We start from the raw sequence: 21,812 nt of genomic DNA, 5'->3' as shown, positions 1-21,812 counted from the left end.
ATTGGAATACGCCAGAGCTTGTTGCATCCGTTGCCCCCTCCCCCCCTTAAAAAAAAAAAAAAAAAGCTAGACCATGCAAGCGCTAGAAAGGGGGATGCCGGTAGGGAAGTGGGCGGCAGTCTCCTAAATATTTTTCCAATTTAAGCTCTGCTCCTTGCCTCTCGTCCTTCTGCATCCCACTTCCTTTCACCCCCTCAGCCATCACCTCATGTATATTGATTATCCATCTATTTACCCATGCCTTTTCTGTCACCAAGTTGGCAGACTCCATATTCTTCTGCATTTTATATACATATCAGCCTTTCTGCAACATTTCAAAACATGTAAATTTTGTAAATGTGTTGCCGTAGTCAAAATATGATTGACTTTCTGTTTTCGATATGCATTGTGCAGTGCTCTTAGATGGGTGGCAGTTGTTTTTTATAAGACAATAAATGTATAAAAGAATGAATAAATTATTGAATGACATATAAACTGTTATACTGTGACATACTCACATATCACCCACTTGCATTACAGGGAAAGTGGTGACATCCCCCCCAGAGGCCACCACTGCAGAAAAAGAGGAGCACAGCCAAGGGACCACCCCCAGTGAGTATTCAGTACATGTGCAAGCAACCAGGTCGGTGAAAGTACCCATAACTACTTCAAAATCAAATCATGCAGCATCTCCTTTTGCCCAAAGGATTGAGCTATACATGTTGGAGCTACAAAGCAGGATATGAACCATAATGATCCAGGAGGTCTTGGAACATTGTGGAATGGTAGAACTAGGCCACAGGCACCCTGGCTGGTCCTAAAACGAGAGCCGGAGGTGAGCCACAAGCATTCATCTGGATCCATGTCTCGGAATAGAGAGCGGATCATGAGGGTTCAGATAGATTCAGGTTTTATAAGAGTGCGAATCGGAAGGATTTTTGCATCATACCACCAGAGTACTGGTGTGGCATTGGTATCCAAGGGATCCTAACATGCAAGGAGGAGGTGATGGGTGGGGTGTAAGCATTAATGGAGGGATGGTCTACTAGCAGCAATAGGGCATGAGGATCCGAGAGCAAGAAGAGTGTCATTGCTTGTGGGTGGCCCTGGAGTATTGGAACACCAGTGGGGTGAAGGGGATCTTGGTTTGAAAGTAAATAGTGGGGCATGAGGATCCAAGGTGTCCAGACCTCTTAGGAGGGGTAAGGTCTGGGAGTCCTTTCTTAGAGTTAGGGGTAGGCCATGAGTCTTGGCACCAGAGTAGTGGGTGTTGTGAAGACCTGAGGTGGCTGACCTTAAAGCAGTAGTGGGGCATTAGGATCTAGGGGGATCTGACACAGAGCAAGAGGAAGAGTAGAAATATTTAGGTGGCCCATACCTTAAAGCTTTTTCTGTTGGAGGTTTCTGGGGGTCCTGACAACAGAGTAAGGGGTAGGACAGGAAGCTAGGGTGTATATGGATCATTGAGTCTGGGGTTGCCTAGTTAGAGACCAAGGGTGCGCCATGCAATTCCAGAGTGCCAACTATGTCTTGGAAACCGTATGCCTCTCTAACCAGAATGAGTAGATAGTAATTCCATTGAAGAAAGGTAAACTAAGCGCCCCCCCCAACCGACAGTACCACCTGGTATTTACTTTATTCATATCCCCTCCGCCCACAATATCAAAAACAGGCAGGTCAGCTTCTCAGACCCTACATGTCCTGCTTCAGCACATTATTATTGTACTTTCTTCAATGACCAAGAGAATTACTCATAGCAGAGCATCATGAGAGATCCTCATTGCCGTTTGCCAGCTGCAGTCCTCTGGGATATAGAGCTGGGGCTTAAATTGCCATTTGCTCAAGCCTTCACCTCGGGGCCTACCACTATAAAGCTTTAATTCTCTATATTTTTCTTACCACTCACTCGTGACACATCACACAACCCATCATCAATCCACAGCATAATCGTTAGGGGCCCATTTACAAATAGTACTTGCACTAGAGGAGGTTGTGGGGCATTAGATTTTAGAAGGTTCTAGCATACTAGAGCGGGGGGAGGAGTTTAAAAAAGCAGGGTACTGTGGTTCTAAAGCAGGGGGATGATATTAGTGTCCAAAGGGTGCTGGCACTAGAGCGGGACTTGGGCATAATAATCCAGGAAGAAGGTTTTGAATATCCCCAGAGGATCCTGGCACTAGACCAGAGGAGAATCTTCAGTGTCCAAAGGGTTCTTGCATTAGAGCAGGTGCGTGCTGGGGCATAATGATCTTTGAGGGGGAGGGGTGCAGGTAATACTAGTGCAGGTAGTGCCAGAGTTAGCACAGGACTGGAAAACCAAACCAGAAGCACAATCTGTGTCATCAGTCTCAGTCTATTACCAAGTTGATGTATGGTTTGGAATGTATCGAAAAACTTGACCTTTAAACTAAGAAAACCATCTAACCTAATGCATACGCTCCCAGTTAACTACTGTTTCCAGCATAGCATATGCCATGAGTATCACAAAACACCATGAAAATGCAATACAACCCCAAGTAAGCAAACAATTGCAAATTAGAAGCAACTTTGCTAAGATGCCATAATCAATAATAAAAATATGTACGAAACAAGTGGGAAAGCTTAATCAGGTATCCACAATAAACAGGTACAGACGAGGCAAACTAGAGGTTTTGTTCGTCCTGCTAGTATGTCAGGATAAGGTACCCATGATGAAGCATGCCACAAAAGAGTGAGTGAGGCTTCTTTATCGAGAACTGCTGGATTCTCTGGAACTTTGTTAGTCCTCATTTGATGTGGGTCACCACACCCGTTGTGAGCTGAAAAAAGGCACCCAGTTCATTCTACTTTATCAATAAACAACCACCATACTTTGATCCACCAACAAAATTGATACTAAACTTTTTTGCAAGTCTTACCTTCCGAATCCTACATTAGAGTGAAAAGTGAAATCCCACATTAAAAAGGAGCACGATGCTCGGTATCTAAATTCATATCCCTTAAACTGGGGTGTCAAACTAATTCCTGAAAGCACAGGTTTGATGTGTGGTGTCATTCTGTTAAGTGACTTCACGCCCCTTCAGTATGAGCTGTTAAGATGGAATTGCCAAACCCTCACTAGACTATTATACCTTACATTTGCACAGCTGCAGCACTTCCTCAGACTCCCAACATAGGAAACAACGATTAAGAGAAAGCGTTGCCTCCAATGACTTACAACATGTTCTATTAATGCATTATATATTGTGTAGTCAGAACTGGTTCAGTTTGGTCACTAATGCCTTTTTTGGGCTTGTTTCAGGTTCTGAGGATGACAAAAATAGAAGTGGTATTGTGGAACCCACCTCTGGTCATACCACGGTAAGATTTTACTATCATGTGATGAGAACCTTACTGTTTCATGTCAAGGAGAGGAGAACATATGGACAAAAGATGGGCATTGTTGGTATTAGTATAGGTGATTAATCAATGAGAAGTTGTTTATCAGTACGCAAGTACACAGAGAAATGCCATACAACAAAGGGAATATAGTGTCAATGCAGTGACTGTACAAGACAAATGTGATGTCTTTGCACATAGAATATTGAGATGAATTCACTTACCATATGGACTTGAATGTATCCGAAGAAAAAGCATGGGGCTCAAAACATGGGGATTAAAATGATAGAATCTGCATGTAATAAAGCAAGGAAATACTCATTACAGAGTAGGGTCTTAAAACATTGGGTATATTTTGATTACCATATACTGTTATCGGCCACGGAAACACTATATTCCAGATTGGATTGCAGATTTACACTGTGGGTTGTGCTGTGCACCACAGTACTTCCGCAAATCGGCTCAAAAAAGGTTGGCCAATATTTTGCCCATCAGGGGGTCCTTCAGAGACCCCTCATGTGTCCCCCTCATGTGTCCTGTGGGTCAGGATACCTCTCACCTGGCCCCTTATGTGTTTTTATTTGCTGTCTCCATGGGGCCCAGCCGAGAAACAAAATGGCGGCCCCAACTTTCCTTTAACCCCTTCGCTGCCAGGCCTTTTCCCCCTCAGGTGCCAGGCCTTGTTTTTTTAGCTATTTGGGGCAGTTCGCGCTAAGGCCCCAATAACATTTTGTCCACATAAGCTACCTACGCCAAATTTCAGTCCTTTTTTTCCAACATCCTAGGGATTCTAGAGATACCCAGAGTTTGTGGATTCCCCTGGAGGATTTTTTAAATGGGGAAAAAGGGCTTGCAATGGGTTTTCATTGTATACAGCAATTCATTTAGTGAAATTAAGAGAGTTAAAAATAGGTGTCAAGGAAACCTTTGTATTTCCAAAATGGGCACAAGATAAGGTGTTGAGAAGCAGTGGCTATTTGCACATCTCTGAATTCTGGAGTTCCCATACTAGCATGTGAATTACAGGGCATTTCTTGAATAGATGTCTTTTTTACACACAGTCTTACATTTGGAAGGAAAAAATGTAGAGAAAGACAAGGGGCAATAACACTTGTTCTGCTATTCTGTGTTCTTCCCCCAAGTCTCCCGAATAAAAATGGTACCTCACTTGCGTGGGTAGGCCTATTGCCTGCGACAGGAAACGCAATATGGACAAATCAAATTTTTACATTGAAAACTGACGTGTTTTTGGGAAAGTGGCTAGCTGTGGATTTTGATCTCTAGCTCAGCCGGCACCTCGGGAAAGCTACCAAATCTGTGCATTTTTTAAAACTAGACACCTAGGAGAATCTAAGATTGGGTTACATTTGGGGCTCTCACAAGGTTCTGTTACCCAGAATCCTTTGCAGACCACAAAATTTGGCAAAAAAACAAAAACACTTTTTCCTCACGTTTCGTTGATCTAAAGTTCTGGAATCTGAAAGGAGACACAAAGTTCCTTCCAACCCAGCATTTCCCCAAGTCTCCCAATAAAAATGGTACCTCACTTGTGTGGGTAAGCCTAGTGCTTGCGACAGGAAATGCCCCAAAACACAATGTGGACACATCAAAATTATCAAATACAAAACTACCTGTTTGGGGGTGGGGGGGGGAAGAAACACCTGCGTTTTTGGTCCTAGGCTCAGCAGCCATATAGGGAAACCTGCCAAACCAAAACATTTCTGAAAACTAGACACCTGAGGGAGTCCAGGGAGGTAGGACTTGTGTGGATCACCCAGTGTTTTCTTACCCAGAATCCTAAGCAAACCTCAAATTTAGCTAAAAAGCAAACATGTTCCCCACATTTGAGTGTGGGATCACTGCACCGGCACAAATTTCTACCATGCAACGTCCCCCTGGTAAAAATGATACCTCATGTGTGGGTGGGCCAAGTGCCTGTGACAGGGAAGAGCCAAAAACATGTTGAAAATGAGGGGGAACCAAAGCGGGTCCAAAAGGGCAGTTGTGTGATTTCCAGCAAAGTTGGAGTTTTGCAGGACATTGCTGGTAAGAAAATGGTGCATGTGAAGCACACCACCCTGGACTCACCCAGATGTTTAGTTTTCAGATGTGTCTAGGTCTCGTAGATTTTTCTACATGGAAGCGTCCAAAAAGTGCAGCCGTCACCATTCCAAGCAGAAAAGGCCTAATAATGATTTGCCTCCCTGGGAGCAGCCCTTGCCCAAGGGGCCGCTCCCCTTATGTCTAAACACATGAACAAAAAAATAACAAAAATCCCTGGTGCCTAGTGGGCATTTCTGCAGTCCGATCACATTGCGATCGGGCTGCAGAAATGCTTACAGAAACATGAAAGGAAAGGAAAGGCCTTTCCTTTCATGCCTCTGCCTGTCCCCACCTCCCGGTCAGAAGAGAAATGCTTAGCATTTCTCTTCTGCATCTTGCTGGAAGCATGCTTCCAGCGCGATGGGAGGTGACCTCTGATGAATCGCACGCTGACACATCAGACGTCACTGGGTGGGGTGGGGCGGTCAGGGGTGGAAGGGGAAGTGATTCCCCTTCCATCCCTGCCCTGGGGGGGGTGGGTGGGAGGCTCATAGGGGAGCGCTAGTGCTCCCCTCATGAGCTGGGTGCAGGACGAGCTGGTCTCGTCCTCGGCGACCGTGGCCGAGGGCGAGACCAGCTCATCCAAGGCACCCAAGGGGTTAAGGTTGCGGCCAGCCAATTGGGGTCTTGCTTTTCACCCAGATCCACGGATCCCCCGCGGGGAGCCGCAAATCACCCACGTGTAAAGCTGCAAAGGATCCGCGTCCCTAGATATCTATATTTATTTCCTTTAAGAACCCTGAAACTACTGAACAGATTTACACCACATTACAAAAAGAGCTCTTTCTAGACAAAGATCTAGCTTTCTGCGAATTTGGTGTAATTCCACTCAGTGATTCAGGTTGTAGTCTTATCTAAAAACTGCAAAATACCCGTCCATATTGCATGGGTTAAATGCATTTTGGGACAACTCCCCCTTCTTGGCCCCGCTTACCGAATCAACCCAAAACTATCCAGGCAGCAGCTGAACTAACTGACGCCAAAGGTATTAGCAAAACAAAAAACGCTTTGTCTGTGGGAAAAGTTGGTCCTAACTATAACTACCTCCTGGCTGTCACCAGTAGGTTAAAATATAATTAAATATTTTATATATATATATATATATGCACACTCAGAATTAACTTAAAACACATTTAAAATTCACTTATAGTTACAAACTAAAACAGAAATTCAAAGGTTTTGATTACCACGTCTAACCATAACACTCATCAGCCATGCAAACCATAACTTGCACCCCAAAGAAAATGCTCACAGTTGACCTTTATTTTTTGTTTTTGGATTCATGGACTCAGAGACTTGTTGGCCCCGTACCACGCACGTCAACTCTGCGTTAGGTCCAGTAAGGGTCTGCTCGATGTCTGCCGTTGGTTTGTCCGGTCCAGACAAGATTCAGTCATGCAACAAGTGCTCCCTAATGCATTCAAAGGTCACCAGGGACTGGGAAGGAAATCTATAAGCTGCAGAACACAAGAAACATAGTCTGTCATGCTCCAAGCCTCAGACCCACTCGGCTCCAAGTCCCTGTCCCAAACCAGATCTCTTATCCATGTTTTCAGCAAGATTAATCAAAAGACAAGTCTCTGTGCTGGCACATGAAGCCTAGGCGATAGTCTTCTCATTGCTCCCAATATTGATCCCGTGTTTTGGAGCATTCAACCAGAGAGGGCAAGGGTGGAGCTGAGAGAGAACTTTTTTCTTTTTAGACATTGCTAAAGAAGTTAACAACCGAATGTCGGGCCCATCAAAATCTAGGTTCTGGGAACACATCCGGAAGAGGACTGACTTAAGGTTCTATTTTTTTCTGAATGCTAAGATTTCTGTAGTAGCAAGTCAGTACTATGAAGTTGACAAGAGTTACCACAGAGGTACATTTTGGTGTGCAGTTCATCAGAGTCAATGCTTCTGTGAACTAGGCAGTGAGCTTTAAATGTGGATCTCTCTTCAATACAAAACCAGCCTAAGGAAGACATGGTTGAAGGGATGTGTTCATAATTGGCAGGCCCTGAGACAAGATGGCTTTGTGAGGCGTTAGTTGAGTTTTTGGAATTCCAGCTAAGCTGGCATTATCATAATTCAGTCTGGATACAACTATGGCTTGTATCACTGTTATTCTGTTCTTGGGTGGGTAGGAAGGTTTTGATCACCCAGATGAGCTTCAGTTGTTAGTTTGCGATTCTTGTTGCTGAATTGATATTGCTAAGGAAATGTCATATTTTGTCTAGTGTAAAGCCTAAAGAATTTGGAGTATTCAGCGATAGTACAGCAGCATAAAATGTTTGCGAAACATGACCCCTCTTTTTTAGTGGCGTGGATAATGCATTTAGTGAGAAGAGAAGAAACTATTTTCGGAGGATGAGCTTTAGGTGGTGAGCTGTGATTCAGGATTGTATAATGTCAAGAGCCAAGGCCAATCAGGAGATGTCATCAGCGGAAGAAACATTCAAGTAAAGCTGGCTGGCACCAAATTGATGATAGAATATGTCTGAGTTATTTAAGAGATTAACCAATTGTTCCAGGTAGAGCTTGAACATGGGAGAAGCTAGGACGGAGCCTTAAAGGACTCCTTGCAAGATTTCAACAGTACCAGTCCCATTTTTATTCCCTAGGAGCGGTTCGCGAGTTTTGATTTAAGCCACTGAAGGACTTTCCTTTCAAATCACAAGCAGTATTATATAGTGCAAAAAAGGTTATTATGTTTAACAGTATTAAAAAGCTGGCTTGAGGTCAAGTAGAATGAGCAAGCAAGAGTCTCTGCTGTCCATGATTCTAAGAACATCATTTGATATTTGCAGTATGGCGGTTTCTGTGCTTTATACTTCTGTAAACCCCAATTGCAACTCATCCAGCACTTTGTTGTCCCTGACAAATTGCTTTAGTTTCAGGTTGGCTCAATTATCTAGGATTTTGGCCATAAATGGGAGCCCAGGGACTGGACAGTAGTTAAGGTCTACTATATCATCAGTTGTTTTTTTCTTTTTTAATTGAGGAAATGCTTGCCATATTTTTAAGCAATCAGGTAGAACGCCTTATTATGGGGAAAGGTTTATAATGTTTCACTGGCGTGGCATTAGGATGTTGCACATCTTTTTCACCATATTGGCAGGTAGCAATTCTCGGACGTAACTAAAATGGGTTGTTTTGCAGAAAATGTTAGATACTTTTTTGGGCTAGATATTTCCAAAACCGAATCAGAGGCTGGCGGTTACCCTGGCAATAATGGTACAATCATTGGCAGTTTGCCACGGAAGGGCTTCTTTATTTTGATCTTTATATCCAAGTAAACAAGCAAATCATTGACATTTCTTTTCTAGCTCTAATGTTCCTTCACTGGTCCTGGATTTAAATGCTACTTTGCCGATTTCAAAAAGTTTTCTGGGTCTGTTTTTGGCTGATTAGGTCTGAGCTGTGCCAGACTGGGCTTCAACCTCAGACATGCTTTTTGTAAAATCATACAATACCACGGAGGAGTTTGAGATTGTTCCTGAAGGGTTTTTGTTGCTATGGGTACAGGAGCCTTTTCTTGTTGAGTGACATACACGTAGATCACGCAGGAAATCTTCTTGAATTAATTTATTTACAAGATAACTGCAGGCATTACAGATATACTGTCTTCGTTTCTAGCTCCTTCCTTTAACTGAAAAACGAATCATAACATTCTCACTCCAACAGCACAATCTGTGTCACTACATTCTAGCACCAACTCCCACGTTCTAGCACTTTCACTACATTCCCCCTTCAGTTTTTTTTTTTTATACAAAAAAACAACTATAATAAACAAAATAACCAATTTACAATATTCTGTCATCGTGGCTTCTTAAAAACCCTGGTTAATTTTCGGAGTGAGACATCTTGTAACCTTACCTCTACCACCAGACGCTGTTTCATTCTGTATGTATCCTGACTCAGTCATTATCTTGTCTTCCGGTTGAAAAACTTTACAATGTTAAAAAACGTCTTTCTTCTTTTTTTTTTTATAAACAGATTTTATTGTTTTCAAAGAATTATGGCAACAACCTCTTAGCATAGGTACAACCAGACTTTTCAGTGTTATGCATTTGTTATGTATATGGACTTCCCCTTCCCTCTCGGGGGAGGGCGTGTGTATTATTCTGCTCTCGCTCGGTGGGGAGGGAGACATTCCGGTCTAGTCTATGACAGTGTTCCGAGCCAAGGGCCCCATATCTTTTCATATTTCCGGGGGCATCCTCTCGATTCATATATTTGTTTTTCTTGGGCTGCGCACCAGTCTACTCCCTTTCTCTGTTTCTGCATGGATGGGCCGGCAGACGAGGTCCATGCCGCGGCTATGTCGCTTTCGGCCACCAACAGGGCCGTCCCTATGAAGGCTCGGTTGGTCCGTGATCTCAGCCCCCCCTCCATGATCCCCAGTAGCACCATGGTGGCGGAGAGTTGGAGTTCTGTCCCTATTGTCTCATTTAGTACCTTTCCCCAGTAGATCTGTAGAATCTGACAAGACCAGACCATATGGAAGAAGTGAGCGTTCTATGTCGCAACGGGGGCAGCGACTGTTCGGCCATAGTCCGGCTTGTGAAAGCCTATTAGGCGCCAAATATGCTTTATGTAGGTAGTAAAATTGTACGGTGCGTAGTTTTGCCGATATGGCTAGTGTTTTGGGGGCTTCTAGTGCTACTACCCATTCCGAGTCTTCCAAAGCCCCGGTCCAAGTCTCCCACCCAGTCCTCATCGAGTTCGCATCCCCGGGCGTATTGTTAATCAGCATTCTATAAAGTTGTGAAACCCCTTTCCCTCCCATGTTTCCCATTAGTGTTTTGGCCTCAAGCGGGCTAAATTCCAGTAGCGGATTCTTGGGGAGTTTTGTTCCTATGGCATGTCTGAGTTGAAGATATCTAAAAAATTGTGTTTAGGGATAGATGGAACTCTGTTTGTAGTTCCTGAAAGGATTTTAGCGTTTCCCCCTTCTATAAGTCTCCCACTAATGAGATCCCCAATATGTCCCACTCTACAAATCCCTCTAGCGCAGCGGTGGCCCTCATCCATTTCCCTCTCCACAGCGGGGTCTGCAGGGTGATTATTGCGTTCCATTGGGTGTGTCTCAGCGCAGCTCGCCACGCTAGGAGAGCAGCTCTAGTTGTCTCTCCCATACAATGGGGAAGAGGTGCCCTGTATAGCGCATCTAGAATGCGTGGGAAGCCTAGAGTGTTCAGTTCCATTTGGTATGCTGGGTCTGACCATCCTCCGTTAAACCAGTCATGCACTGTTAGAATCTGTGTCGCCAGGTAGTATAAGTATGGTTAAGACATCCCCAGGCCTCCCTCGTATGTTCCCCTCTTACAGTACTTTGCGGCTACACAATGTCTGGTTCCGCCCCAAATAAATTGTATTGTCGCTGTTTCTAGGGTTCGAAACCATGAACGCAGGATGGGGAGGGGGAAGTTCTGAAAGGCATATAATAGTCTTGGTAGGATCATCATTTTATACAGGGCCGCCCGCCCCATTATGTTCAGTGGTAGTGTCTGCCATTTTTGTAGGTCTGTCTTGACTCGTGTTAACATCGAGTCTAGGTTCTTTGCCCAGGTCAGTTCTGGCAGGAGGGTCACCCAGACACCCAGATATTTAAAGCTCAGTCTGCAGAGGGGTATTGTGTCTTGCCAGTCGAAGCAGTCTCGGGTATTTACTAAAGGGACCAGGACCGATTTGGCAGGATTCATCTTCAGGCCTGAAGCCGTTGCAAAGCTCTCAAGGAGTTGGAGGCTGTGTGGGCCAGATGTGCTTGGGGGCCCATATAAATTAACACGTTGTCTGCATATAGGGCTATTCTATCTTCTGTAGCATGTTTCCATTTCCAGCCACAGTACTGCGGATCTGTCCAAAACATCTGGGCTGGGGTTCTATAGTTAGGGCAAAAAGGAGGGGGGACAGCGGACAACCCTGTCTTGTTCCCCTTCTGACTTCAAAGAGTGATGATAGGGTTCCGTTAATTTGTACCCGGGCCGAGGGGTCTGCATACAACGCTCGGGTAAGTTGGCAGAACCTCGGTCCCAGTCCTGCCCTCTGCAGCACCATGAATAGGAAGTTCCAGTCTACGGAGTCAAATGCCTAGAAAACGTCTTTCTAGTTATCGTTCTGTTTCTATCTTGTGCTGTAGTAGCCGATGCTCGTACGTTTTGTTACTTTCAAAGGAGATGGATGGAATCTACATTTTGACTTTATTTGCTGTTGTTTCACTAATACCAAATCCACAACTTGATATCGTTGCCCATGCAACTTTTTATTTGTTTCTGCATAATATTTTATACTCTTCGGTCCTCTTGAGCCCTTTTTACAATTTTTTTTCTGTTCATCTGGGGATTTTGCTACAGTGTGTGGCAACCTAGTGTGACAAGATCGCCCAAACAATAACTCCAAAGTACACTTTCCTGTGGATTATTAGCTCTTATAACTTGACACAAAGGGTGATAGACAGGTCTTTGAGGTAACTTTGCTGTTTGTACATCTTATTAACAGTTGCAGTCAACCTTTCCACAGTACCTTTTGGCTGTGGCCACCTGGTGTTTTCTTTTAATGTATTACTCCCAAGTAGCTCAGAAACTTCCTGAATGTATTTCTATTGAAAGGTGGTCTATTCACTGTCTTCATCATATTTAGCATCCCCATCTTGAAAGAATATAATCCAAAACAGTGAGTAGTACTGATGCTGACTACAATTGGGGATCAAAAATATTCACATAGAAAGTTCTTTGTTGCCGACATTCTCCTGTGACTTTCATGTGCTGTGTCAAACAAAGGTTTCTGCAGAATATATGGAACTAATCTAGTGCATTTCAACAGAATTCTAGATGAAGCAGCAGTTAACTCAGTTTGCACATTTCTAAATGCAAGGACCTCATTTTCTAACAGAACTACTTTGCACTGTGCATGTACCTCCATCTGTTGGAAGATATTATCTTCTTTACGCCTTGCATTGTTAAATATTTAATTAAGGTGTCGATTAGTTCTTGTTCTGAAATTGCCTCTGCCATTTCTCACCTTACTGTGAAACAAACCCCACCATAAAATGTATATATTCCTCAGCAATTGATTCTTGAGTCATTTTATTTACAGTTGGATTTCTCGACAAACCATCCACAGGGTTATTTTTTTCCCAGCCTATGAACAATTTTCAAGTTGTAGTCACTCAACCTCATTCCCTTTCAGTACGAGGGGGCATCTTTGGGAGTCCAAAAAATAGTTGTCAGTGTTTGGTGATGCAGTATTACCATAAATTGTTTTCCATATGAAAAATTATGATAATGTTTGGAAGCTCACACCACAGCTAGACTCTCCTCAGGCTTATAGTACCACTGTTCTTTATAGGTCAGGGTCCTTTGAGATATCCCGTGCCGAGAAGTCGCATTGCCTGGTTTATGCTGCAGTGAAATAGCTTAAAAGCTTACTCTTTTCTGATTAAATCCCTTGGTGGAACACCAATGGTAAAATAATCTCTAATACACCTATAGCAATAGCTAGCCATTCAAAAAAGAAAAAAAACATCTCTGCTACAGTTGTTGGACTACTGGCAGATTCAGAGGCAACACTTTTACTGGGTCAAGTTTAATTTCTCCTTTTGAAAACGTGTCCTTAGAAAACCAGCTCAGACTTGTTACTTTCACACTTTTCAGCATTTGGTGTGCGACCAGCTGCTGTTAAACATTGACATACATCTTCTAAAGCTTAATCATGCTCTTCTTGAGATTTACCGTAAATCAAGATATCACCATAATTCATTAACTCACTCACTGGCCTAATTATATATATATATATTTTTATAATTTCTTGAAATAGCTCAGTCGCTGAGCATACACCAAAATTCATTATTTTATAATGACACAGAACAAGATGTGTAGAAAAGAGATTTATGTACCTTGACTGCTCATCATTGTCCAACTGATGAAAACATTGTGGCTCCATTAAGTCTACTGATCCGGTTATTTAGATGGGGCCCAGGATGCCCCGCTCTCAGTTGCTGTTTTCGGGAGTGACGTATCACTATCGAGAACAAAAGAAACCATTGGCTCCCAGTCAGCAAAAGGATCACCTTCCGTCTTCTCACCCACGCACACAAAGCCCTCCACAACAAGGGACCGGAATACCTCAACAGACGCCTCAGCTTCTACGTCCCCACCCGCCCCCTCCGCTCCGCTGGCCTCGCACTTGCTGCCGTCCCTCGCACCCGCCGCTCCACGGCGGGTGGGAGATCTTTCTCCTTCCTGGCGGCCAAGACCTGGAACTCCCTCCCCACCAGCCTCAGGACCACCCAGGACCACTCCGCTTTCCGGAGACTCCTAAAGACTTGGCTGTTCGAGCAGCGATAACCCCCCCCTTTCCCCCCTAGCGCCTTGAGACCCGCACGGGTGAGTAGCGCGCTTTATAAATGTTAATGATTTGATTTGATTTGATCTAACTATGAAATGAACAGATACTGGTTTTTTTAATGAGCTGCCTTTGTACCAAGTAAACCTATGTAGTGCTAATTTCCTCTTGCATCTCATTGTGTATTGGCGCTCTGATGCCTCAGTGTCCTGCACTAGACCTTCCATTTGTTTCACATCGTCAGTGTTTCCCTTTACTGGTTTCCTCCAACGTTTTTTATCTTCCTTTTTCCCCAGTGTCACATTTTGTCCTGCATACACTCCAAAAGTGATTCAACTTCTGATACTCTGTTCAGTGTTGTCTTATTGCTGAGCAAGTGTTTAAATGCAGAACTTGCATTTCCACACCTATAACCTAGCCTATTTCCTTTTTGCTGAAACTCTTATTTTTGATTCGATTATCTTTTTTTAATACATTTGTTGCACTTGCTCCATTGTTCTCATCCTTCCTTGTTCAATACTTGCAGAATTCACTTTTTTGCTTGTGCATCTGTTCAGGCCACTTTAAAAATTGTTTGCAAACCATATGTTTTCTCAATTCAACTGAGTTGCATCCTTGGATTATTGTTGAATTTATTATCCCTCCATTGTTGAATTGTGCACACTCTCAGAACGTTACTAGCTTTGTTAGTCTTGTTACGTATTCATCGATCAGTTTATATACCTCTTGACAAGCAATTTTATAGTTGAACCTCTCAAAATCAAACTTTCTCTGCGGATCAGATCTTTTATTTGAACATTTCTATTTTCCTATTTTGTTGAGATAATGTTGCAATTAAATTCTCATCAAATACCAAGTTAAACGACAAATATTTTGCTTACTCGTCTGTACATCCTTTAAGTGTTGCTTTCAAGAAATCTTAAAGCCTTCTTTTCCTTTTTCCCATCTTGGTGCAGTTGTTTGTTGATCTGTTAGATCAATGGTAATGGCTTTCCATCATTTATATAGTAGTCAAATATTCTCCTCTAGCAAATGTATTTATTTGTCCATGTTTAGTCTGCAAGTTGCTACTTCACTTCCTCCTTCTTCCAACTTGTTTTAAAACTTAAAAACAAATGGTTAATGAATTAAATATTTGCTCTGGTGTCCTCTTACCAGTTGAGCAAGAAGCAGATGGTAAGTGTTTACAAAAGCCTCTGGTCGACACTGCTTGGCGACTCTCGTAAATGTATGCGTTTGGGCCACTTTTCGCTTTTATCCCATTTGCAGTAGACTTCTCTTGTTGAATAACATACAAGCAGTCACACTGGAAATTTTCTTGAATTAACAAATTTACACAGCAACTGCAAGCATTACAGGATTTACATGTATGCTGCTTTCCTGTCCATTTCCTGCCTTTAACTGCAAAACTAACTTTTTAATCATAACATTTTAACTCCACTCCCTCCAGTGGTCATTACGTTCTAGCACTAATTATGTTACCTGCATTCTAGCACTGTCACTACTTTGCATTCAAGCAAACTTATGAGTTTTCTTCTATTAAAGTTTGTTCAAATGGTTAGCAGCAGTATTAAAGTCCTGCTGTTTCACAGAGTTAGTGAGTCTGTATGCATGTATGTTGTATTTCTAAAGCACAAACCTAGCCAAAAGACAGCGGAGTGCTGTTTGTGGTCAAAGACCAGCATAAAGTCAACGAGTAATTGGAGAGGAAGCTTAGTTGTGGAGAGTTAATGCATTACGATGTAGTGTTCTTTAAAGAGGCAGCCCTTCAACTTTTTTATAAATTTCAACAGAATTGGGACCGCCTTGATGGATACGAAGATGTTGCTACAGGTCTTGGGTGCATAAATGGAAAAGGCGTGCTGCCTTTTTTTTTTACACTTCCTAGTTTGCAATCTGATGGTGACCTGGCTGCTGGGGTGCCAAGAACCACCAGAGATGGTGAGCTTGTCTGCAAAATAAGTGGAGGTGCTGGCCGTGATAGCTTTGTAAATGATAACAACTTTGTTTTAAAGATGATGTAAAGCAGCAAGTGGAGCTAGAGTTGTTTTCTATCAGGATGGTAATTATGTGATTATATTTATTTGGGATCTAGATGAGAAGTCCTGCGATGTGCAGGAGGCTGATAAGGGATGTCAATACGGGGTCTTGGGAGTGTATAGACCAGCAGGGTGTTTCCACCATCCAGATTCAAGAGTATGAGGCCTTGAGCAACAGTTCTTAAGTCACTTTCTGAAAGAAACCATTTCACTTTCTTTAGAAGAGAGAGCTTTTGCTAGACCTTTTTTTGGGCAGTGTGTTCCTTGCGAGTGAGTTTGATGCTCAGTGTGAATCCAAGTGACTTGACACTCAATAGTTGGGGGTTTGTTATATACATTTCCAAGTTATATTGATTGATCTCCTTAGTGTTTCTAGTCCAGATTCTGGGTTGTTTGCATCTCCCCACCTCCCCTGTTTCATGAAGTTTCATGTTCATGTTTGTTGTTTCACAACAGTAGTTGAAAGCCTAAGCTCAACTGAGATATGCAAATAAATGCATTGTGACAGTGTGGCAACTGGGTCAGTGGTGATGGTGGTGGTGTCGGATCCAATTGTCATTTGCAACCTCTTATTACTAGGCCCAACATTAAGCATCAGTTATGTCCTTTTAGCATTTAACGCTCACAGAAACGATAATTCAATGTCCACCCAGTGCTTTTACATTTAAAAAGAAAAAGTACATAGATAATCAAGGTAATTATACTAATTCTTTCTATCCTGTTATCCTGGTGCAGAAGCAAAGGGTTTCCTTTGCATAGGGCCACCCCACTTGCAATTGATGGAACTGTTCCCTTACGATTGTGCTAGAACTGCCCTCTTACGATTGTGCTAGAGCAATCTGCATTGCAAGCTTCTGCAGCCCATCTAGTAATACCAAATAGGTCAGGGGTGCAGAAAGAGGAGGCACATGCCTATTGTGCCCCTGGGCACTTATAACATGGCCTTGTTGGAAATTCTGCATGCTTAATTTTTACACTTGAGTGCACCTGTAAAACTAGGACTCCTAATTTTCCTACAGTACTCCGGACTCTGGCCAAAAGAAGCATTATGCAGATAACTGTGCTCTGTTTTAAGCAGAAAAACATTTATTGCATTTTTAAAAAGGTAACAAAAAACTTATTTGCAATGTTAAATATGTTTAGACAGTTGCGGCTCGTGCTGACTGAAAGGGGTGGGGCAGCGTGCGAGCGGGGGGGGGGGTTAGAATTAAATACAGTTTTTTTTACGCACTTATCCTTCACTCCCGAGCCGCTCCTCTGCCTCCTCCAGTCCCCCTGGTGCTGCAGGCACAGGATCGCACCCTGCCCTGCGCCAATGCTGACGCTGTTCAGAGCAGCGTCCTGATTGGCTGGGAGCACCCTGGCTGGGCGCTCCCAGGCAGACTGGGAGCCTGTGCATGCTCTCTCGGCTGGATAGAACTCTGTGCGCATGTGTGTTTGGCCAGACTGAGACAGCTGGCCAACTACACATGCACTCTGAGTGGGAGTGCTGAGCACTCTCCGCCGCTCCCTCTCCCCCTCGTGCACTTCACCTCCGTAGCCCTGCCCCCTTTCCCCTAAAAAAATAAAATAAACAATCATAAACACAATTTATGATCATTCCTTGGGAAAAGGTTTGCAGCAGCAGGTTGGGGGGGGGGGGGGGGGGGGGAAACTCTTCTCTGCCCCTACGGAGGAGCCGTCCCTGTGCCGAGACATATTTAAACATTGCAAACTTAATGGGATAATTATGAAAAATTCTGAGGGTGGGCCATAATGATTTTTTTCCCTATGGGGGAGGCAGCATTAGAAAGTTTAAAAAACACTTAACTACGGTATTGTCGATAAAAGAGGATCTTTTTTCCTCGCACAAACTCGTCTCGCTTTTCTTTCTATTCTTCCCTTTTCTATACCCCCTCCTCCTTTCACTAATCATCTCCCATGCGCTCCCTTTCATCTTCCGCTCTCATCTCTCCTCCTCTCCCCTGTCCCCTCCTCCTACCCTCCCTCCTCTCTTTCCCCACCTCTCTTTTCGAGTGTTTGGTGTAAGACCGGGCAAGCTTAGGCCGCTGGGGGAGCTCTGGGTTTTGTTTACAAACTTCAACGAGGCCGCTTCTGCAGTGGGAGAGGAGCGGAAAGACGCAAAACAGCCGAAAAGAGCAGCAGCGACCGCACACCCGGCGCCGGCTCCCCGTCGCGTTCACGGCCGAGCGCTGAGCCCGGCCCAGGGAAGTGGCGTGGAAGGGCCAGGCCGAAGCCCAGCTCCGCCGCCTGGCTCCCACCCCTCCTTCCCCGCCCCGGCTGTCAGTGGAAATGTCGCGGTCGCAGCTGTAGCCATGATCCTCCCGCGGGTCCGAAGGGTAAGGGGCCGCGCCGCGAACTTTATTTTAAGTTTGCCGTTAATTGCTTTCTTCTGCGGTCTGGCCCCACCTCCCATGACGCGCAGGCTCGCGGCGAGGCGTGGCGGCGGTGCGCTGACGCTGCGGCCAGGGTCGCCGGATCGGTCGTAGGCCGTAGACACCCGACCTTGTCAGAGCAGCCCGGCCCGTGGAACAAAGAGCGCTCCGCGGGAGAGAGCCTGCGCCGGTCAGCAGGAGGACCCGAGCAACCCCAAAACTGACCGCCTTTCGGCTAGGTTCGCGCCGTAAAAACACCATATAATGAGCGTCAAGAGCCACCATGGCCAAATCAATCCTTATAGGGTAGCTTTAGGAGCTAACTAGAAGATCCAGCCAGTAATAAGGCCACATCTAGAAACGTAAGCAGTTCTCAAAACATTTCTCTTCCACCCAGCGTTGGATCACCCTCCTCAGTACGCACTGTATTGCTAGGACTGGTGATGTTTGTTGATAATGGCAGAGGTGGTATTACTGTAAGTTGAACAATTGCACAGTTGCTGGCAGTGAACGTATTGCAGCTGCTGGTATTGGTATTACTGTTTGTGTTGAACATTGCACTGCCGGGGCTGGTCATAAAGCAAGGGGGTGCACCACTAGCTCAAGTGTTGATTTTTTTTCTTTTTTTTTTTTGGTAGGGGAGGGAAGGAGGGTAGAGCAATTTTACCTAGGTGGAAAACATCCTTGCAGCCTCGCCTGGTAGTTGTGGAGATACAGCACCTATCAGTGTCAGCAGTACTGGTAATCTTATTGATGAAATGCTGGTGGTGATACTTCTGGTATTTGTAGTGTTGAATTTGTGGTGATATTGCTGGTAGTGGTGATAACAGTATTGGCATTTAGTGTTTTTGGTGGTAGAGGTAACACTGCTGGCGGTGGTTGTAGCAGTGATGATATAGTACTAATTCTTGAATTGCTAGTGATTGTACTCATGATGTTAGCGATGGTGCTAGTACTCTTTTGAGGTATCCTGCCCGGTGGTAGAATTGCCGGTAGTCTGCCTGTGGTAAAAGATGATGTTATGAGTGCTATCATTCTAGACCATAGAAAAGAAGCATGACAGCTAACAGGAGTACAGCTACCACAAGCATGACTAACAGATGTACTATCAAAGTGTAGGCAGACAATTATGCTCGCATGTTGGGAGCCAAGAGTATATGTTTTGATTGGGCAGATTTTGTGTGTTTCCACAAAAAAGTGCATGCCCTCCACCAGCTGTGATTATTTTATTTATCTAGCTATTTATTTATCAAGCTTGAACTTTCAGGGGCACCCACATGACACTGGAATGCTATTAAATAGATACGTTAGATAAATAGATAATATATGTTGTTTCTGTCAGCAGCACAGATGGGTGAGGAGAGCAGTCATTAACCTACATGGATTTTAGGTGTGGCTTGACAGTGCTGCTGTCATCTTACCTTTTAACCTGCACCAATATTAGACTACAGTTCTTTGATTCAATAGAAATCCATATCTATTCTGATGCTATTGACTTGTAATGTTTCATATTACCATACAACATGTATTTAAAGCCAGACATTGGCATTGCCAATGCTTGTTTGATACTGGAAATTTAAAGGAACCACAGCCTTTGGTATCCATCTTCCTGGCCCCCAGGTTTTGGACCTTTTTCAAAGCTATTTCAACCAATGAAGAGTAGATAAAAATCAATTCCTTTCTCCAAATTGATAGCCAAGATGATTCTGTTCTTTGATTGTATTGTACCTTCTTTATAATTAAAATATACCCAATCCTCCCATTTCTTTCTAAAGATGGTCAGTATGCTGTGGTCATGACATTCATCTGATCGAAAGTGGATTATTGCAGTGGTGCCTGTGTGAGTGTAAAATCTGATTGCACCCACCAGATGCATCACGAACATCCTGTGAAATAAACACATCTCATCACACCTCAACAATCTCCACTGGCTCTCTGTCCAGAAAAGATGTAAGTTCAAGCTGCTCACCCATGCCTACAAAGCTCTCCACAAAATTGGTCCAGCGTACCTCAACCACTGCCTCAACTTCTGCCAACCCTCTAGACACCTTCGATCTGCATCCCAGGCAAGAGCACACCTCCCTCGTATCAAGAAGACCAGAATCGGGGGATGCTCCTTCTAATACCTCTCAGCCAAGACCTGGAATGTCCTTCCGCAACACCTCAGAATCTCCCCCACCCTCATGGACTTCCGAAGGAACCTCAAGACACAGCTCTTACAGTCGAAACAGGCATGATCTCCTCCTCCCCCCTCAAACTTGCCCTACTCAGCGCCTGCAGATGATAACCTGTGCTCTACAAATCCACATAACGTAGGTGGGTCCTTTAGTCCTACTCCCTTCTCTTTAGTGGTAGTGGTTATTCTTCATTCACTGTTGCCAGCATTCACGTTTGGTGACTTTCAGGTTAAGCCCCACTTGTAGTCTGAAGCTGCAGTAGCTGGCTCTGATAAGTCTTTCACATGCAGCCCGGGAGGGCTGTGGTCAGGTGTCCTAGAGTTCCTCCCACACGGTCCTGCCATAGCAGTGGCTGGGGGGTTCTTAATGGTCTTCTGATGCTGTTACGTTAATTGGGATCTTCACCATAGGTGTAGTGAAGTGGGGCAGGGGGTGACGCTCCTGGTGCTGGTCCTCAGTCGCAGCTTAGGCCCACTTGGGTCACCACTGCAGCCCCTTTCCTCCTCTGTTGGTATCGCCCAGACAACACTCTTTGCCTTGACCCTGTTCTCCCTCCCCATTCCAGCATACAGGGTTACCATTCCTCCTCTGTACATAGACTATGGCCCAATCGCCATAGCAGCAATCTTCACAGCAGCCCCAACAGCAGTGGAGAAGTGTGGCTTAATGGTTAGAGCGGCAGACCCTGAAGCAGAGATCTGGCTCAAGACCAGGGTTCAAGTCCCGCTTCGGCAGGTCTTGGGCTCAATTCCCCTTGACCAGATAATTCTCGCCTCGGTGCCTAATCTAATTCATGGGTCCCACTCTGCAACTCTGGGCAATAGCTTGCTTAATCTCCACAACGGCCCCAACAGCGCTTGGATGCCTGGCTTCACCCTGGGGGTGCTCAGGAGTGGGCGCCTCACAGGGAAAAGCCAGGAGGGGTTCCATAGCGGTATGAGTACAGCGCCTTGAGACCCTAACGGGTGAGTAGTGCGCTATACAAATGCTAATTTACATTTACATTTACACCCGGCATATGGGGTCACCGACTTGGCTCCGCACATGGGTTGTGTCCCAATCGGCACCAAAGCAACATTCACGGCGGCCCTACCTGGCATACGGGGTCGCCGACTTGGCTCCGCATAGGGCTATGGCCCATTTTTGTACGGCAGCACCCTTCACGGCTGGCCCACCTGGTATATGGAGTCACCAACTTACAACCTGCACTCCAGCGATGACCCGATCGGTGGAGCAACATTCAGTCCAACCTTTCTCTGGCATACGGGGTTCGCAAACTTTTACCTGCACATGGGCAAGGACCCGATCGGTGCAGCAGCCATCTTCTCACCCCTCGCTACAGGGATCTCATCACCTGTATCTCCCACTGGACCTCACTTCCTCCAGCACTCTCCTCTTCCTCACAAGGCGCACTGGACTGGGCAAGCAGGCAGGCGCTGGTGCTCTAGGTG

At 44.7% G+C, this 21,812-nt stretch overlaps 1 protein-coding gene across 1 annotated transcript in view; it reads left to right on the top strand.

The window, feature by feature from the left end:
- ZFHX2 (zinc finger homeobox 2) overlaps positions 1 to 21,812 on the top strand; it is a 194,685-nt gene that overhangs the window by 38,811 nt on the left and 134,062 nt on the right. The window contains exons 4-7 of the mRNA XM_069242071.1: positions 520 to 591; positions 3,260 to 3,318; positions 14,929 to 14,992; positions 17,640 to 18,148. Of these exons, the coding sequence (XP_069098172.1) occupies positions 520 to 591; positions 3,260 to 3,318; positions 14,929 to 14,992; positions 17,640 to 18,148 (704 nt within the window). The remainder of the gene's footprint in view (positions 1 to 519; positions 592 to 3,259; positions 3,319 to 14,928; positions 14,993 to 17,639; positions 18,149 to 21,812) is intronic.

This window comes from Pleurodeles waltl, chromosome 6 (assembly GCF_031143425.1).
Source record: "Pleurodeles waltl isolate 20211129_DDA chromosome 6, aPleWal1.hap1.20221129, whole genome shotgun sequence".
In the NCBI taxonomy this organism is placed as follows: Eukaryota; Metazoa; Chordata; class Amphibia; order Caudata; family Salamandridae; genus Pleurodeles; species Pleurodeles waltl.
Note: the sequence above shows the minus strand (reverse complement) of the source record. Positions and strands in the feature narration are given on the sequence as shown.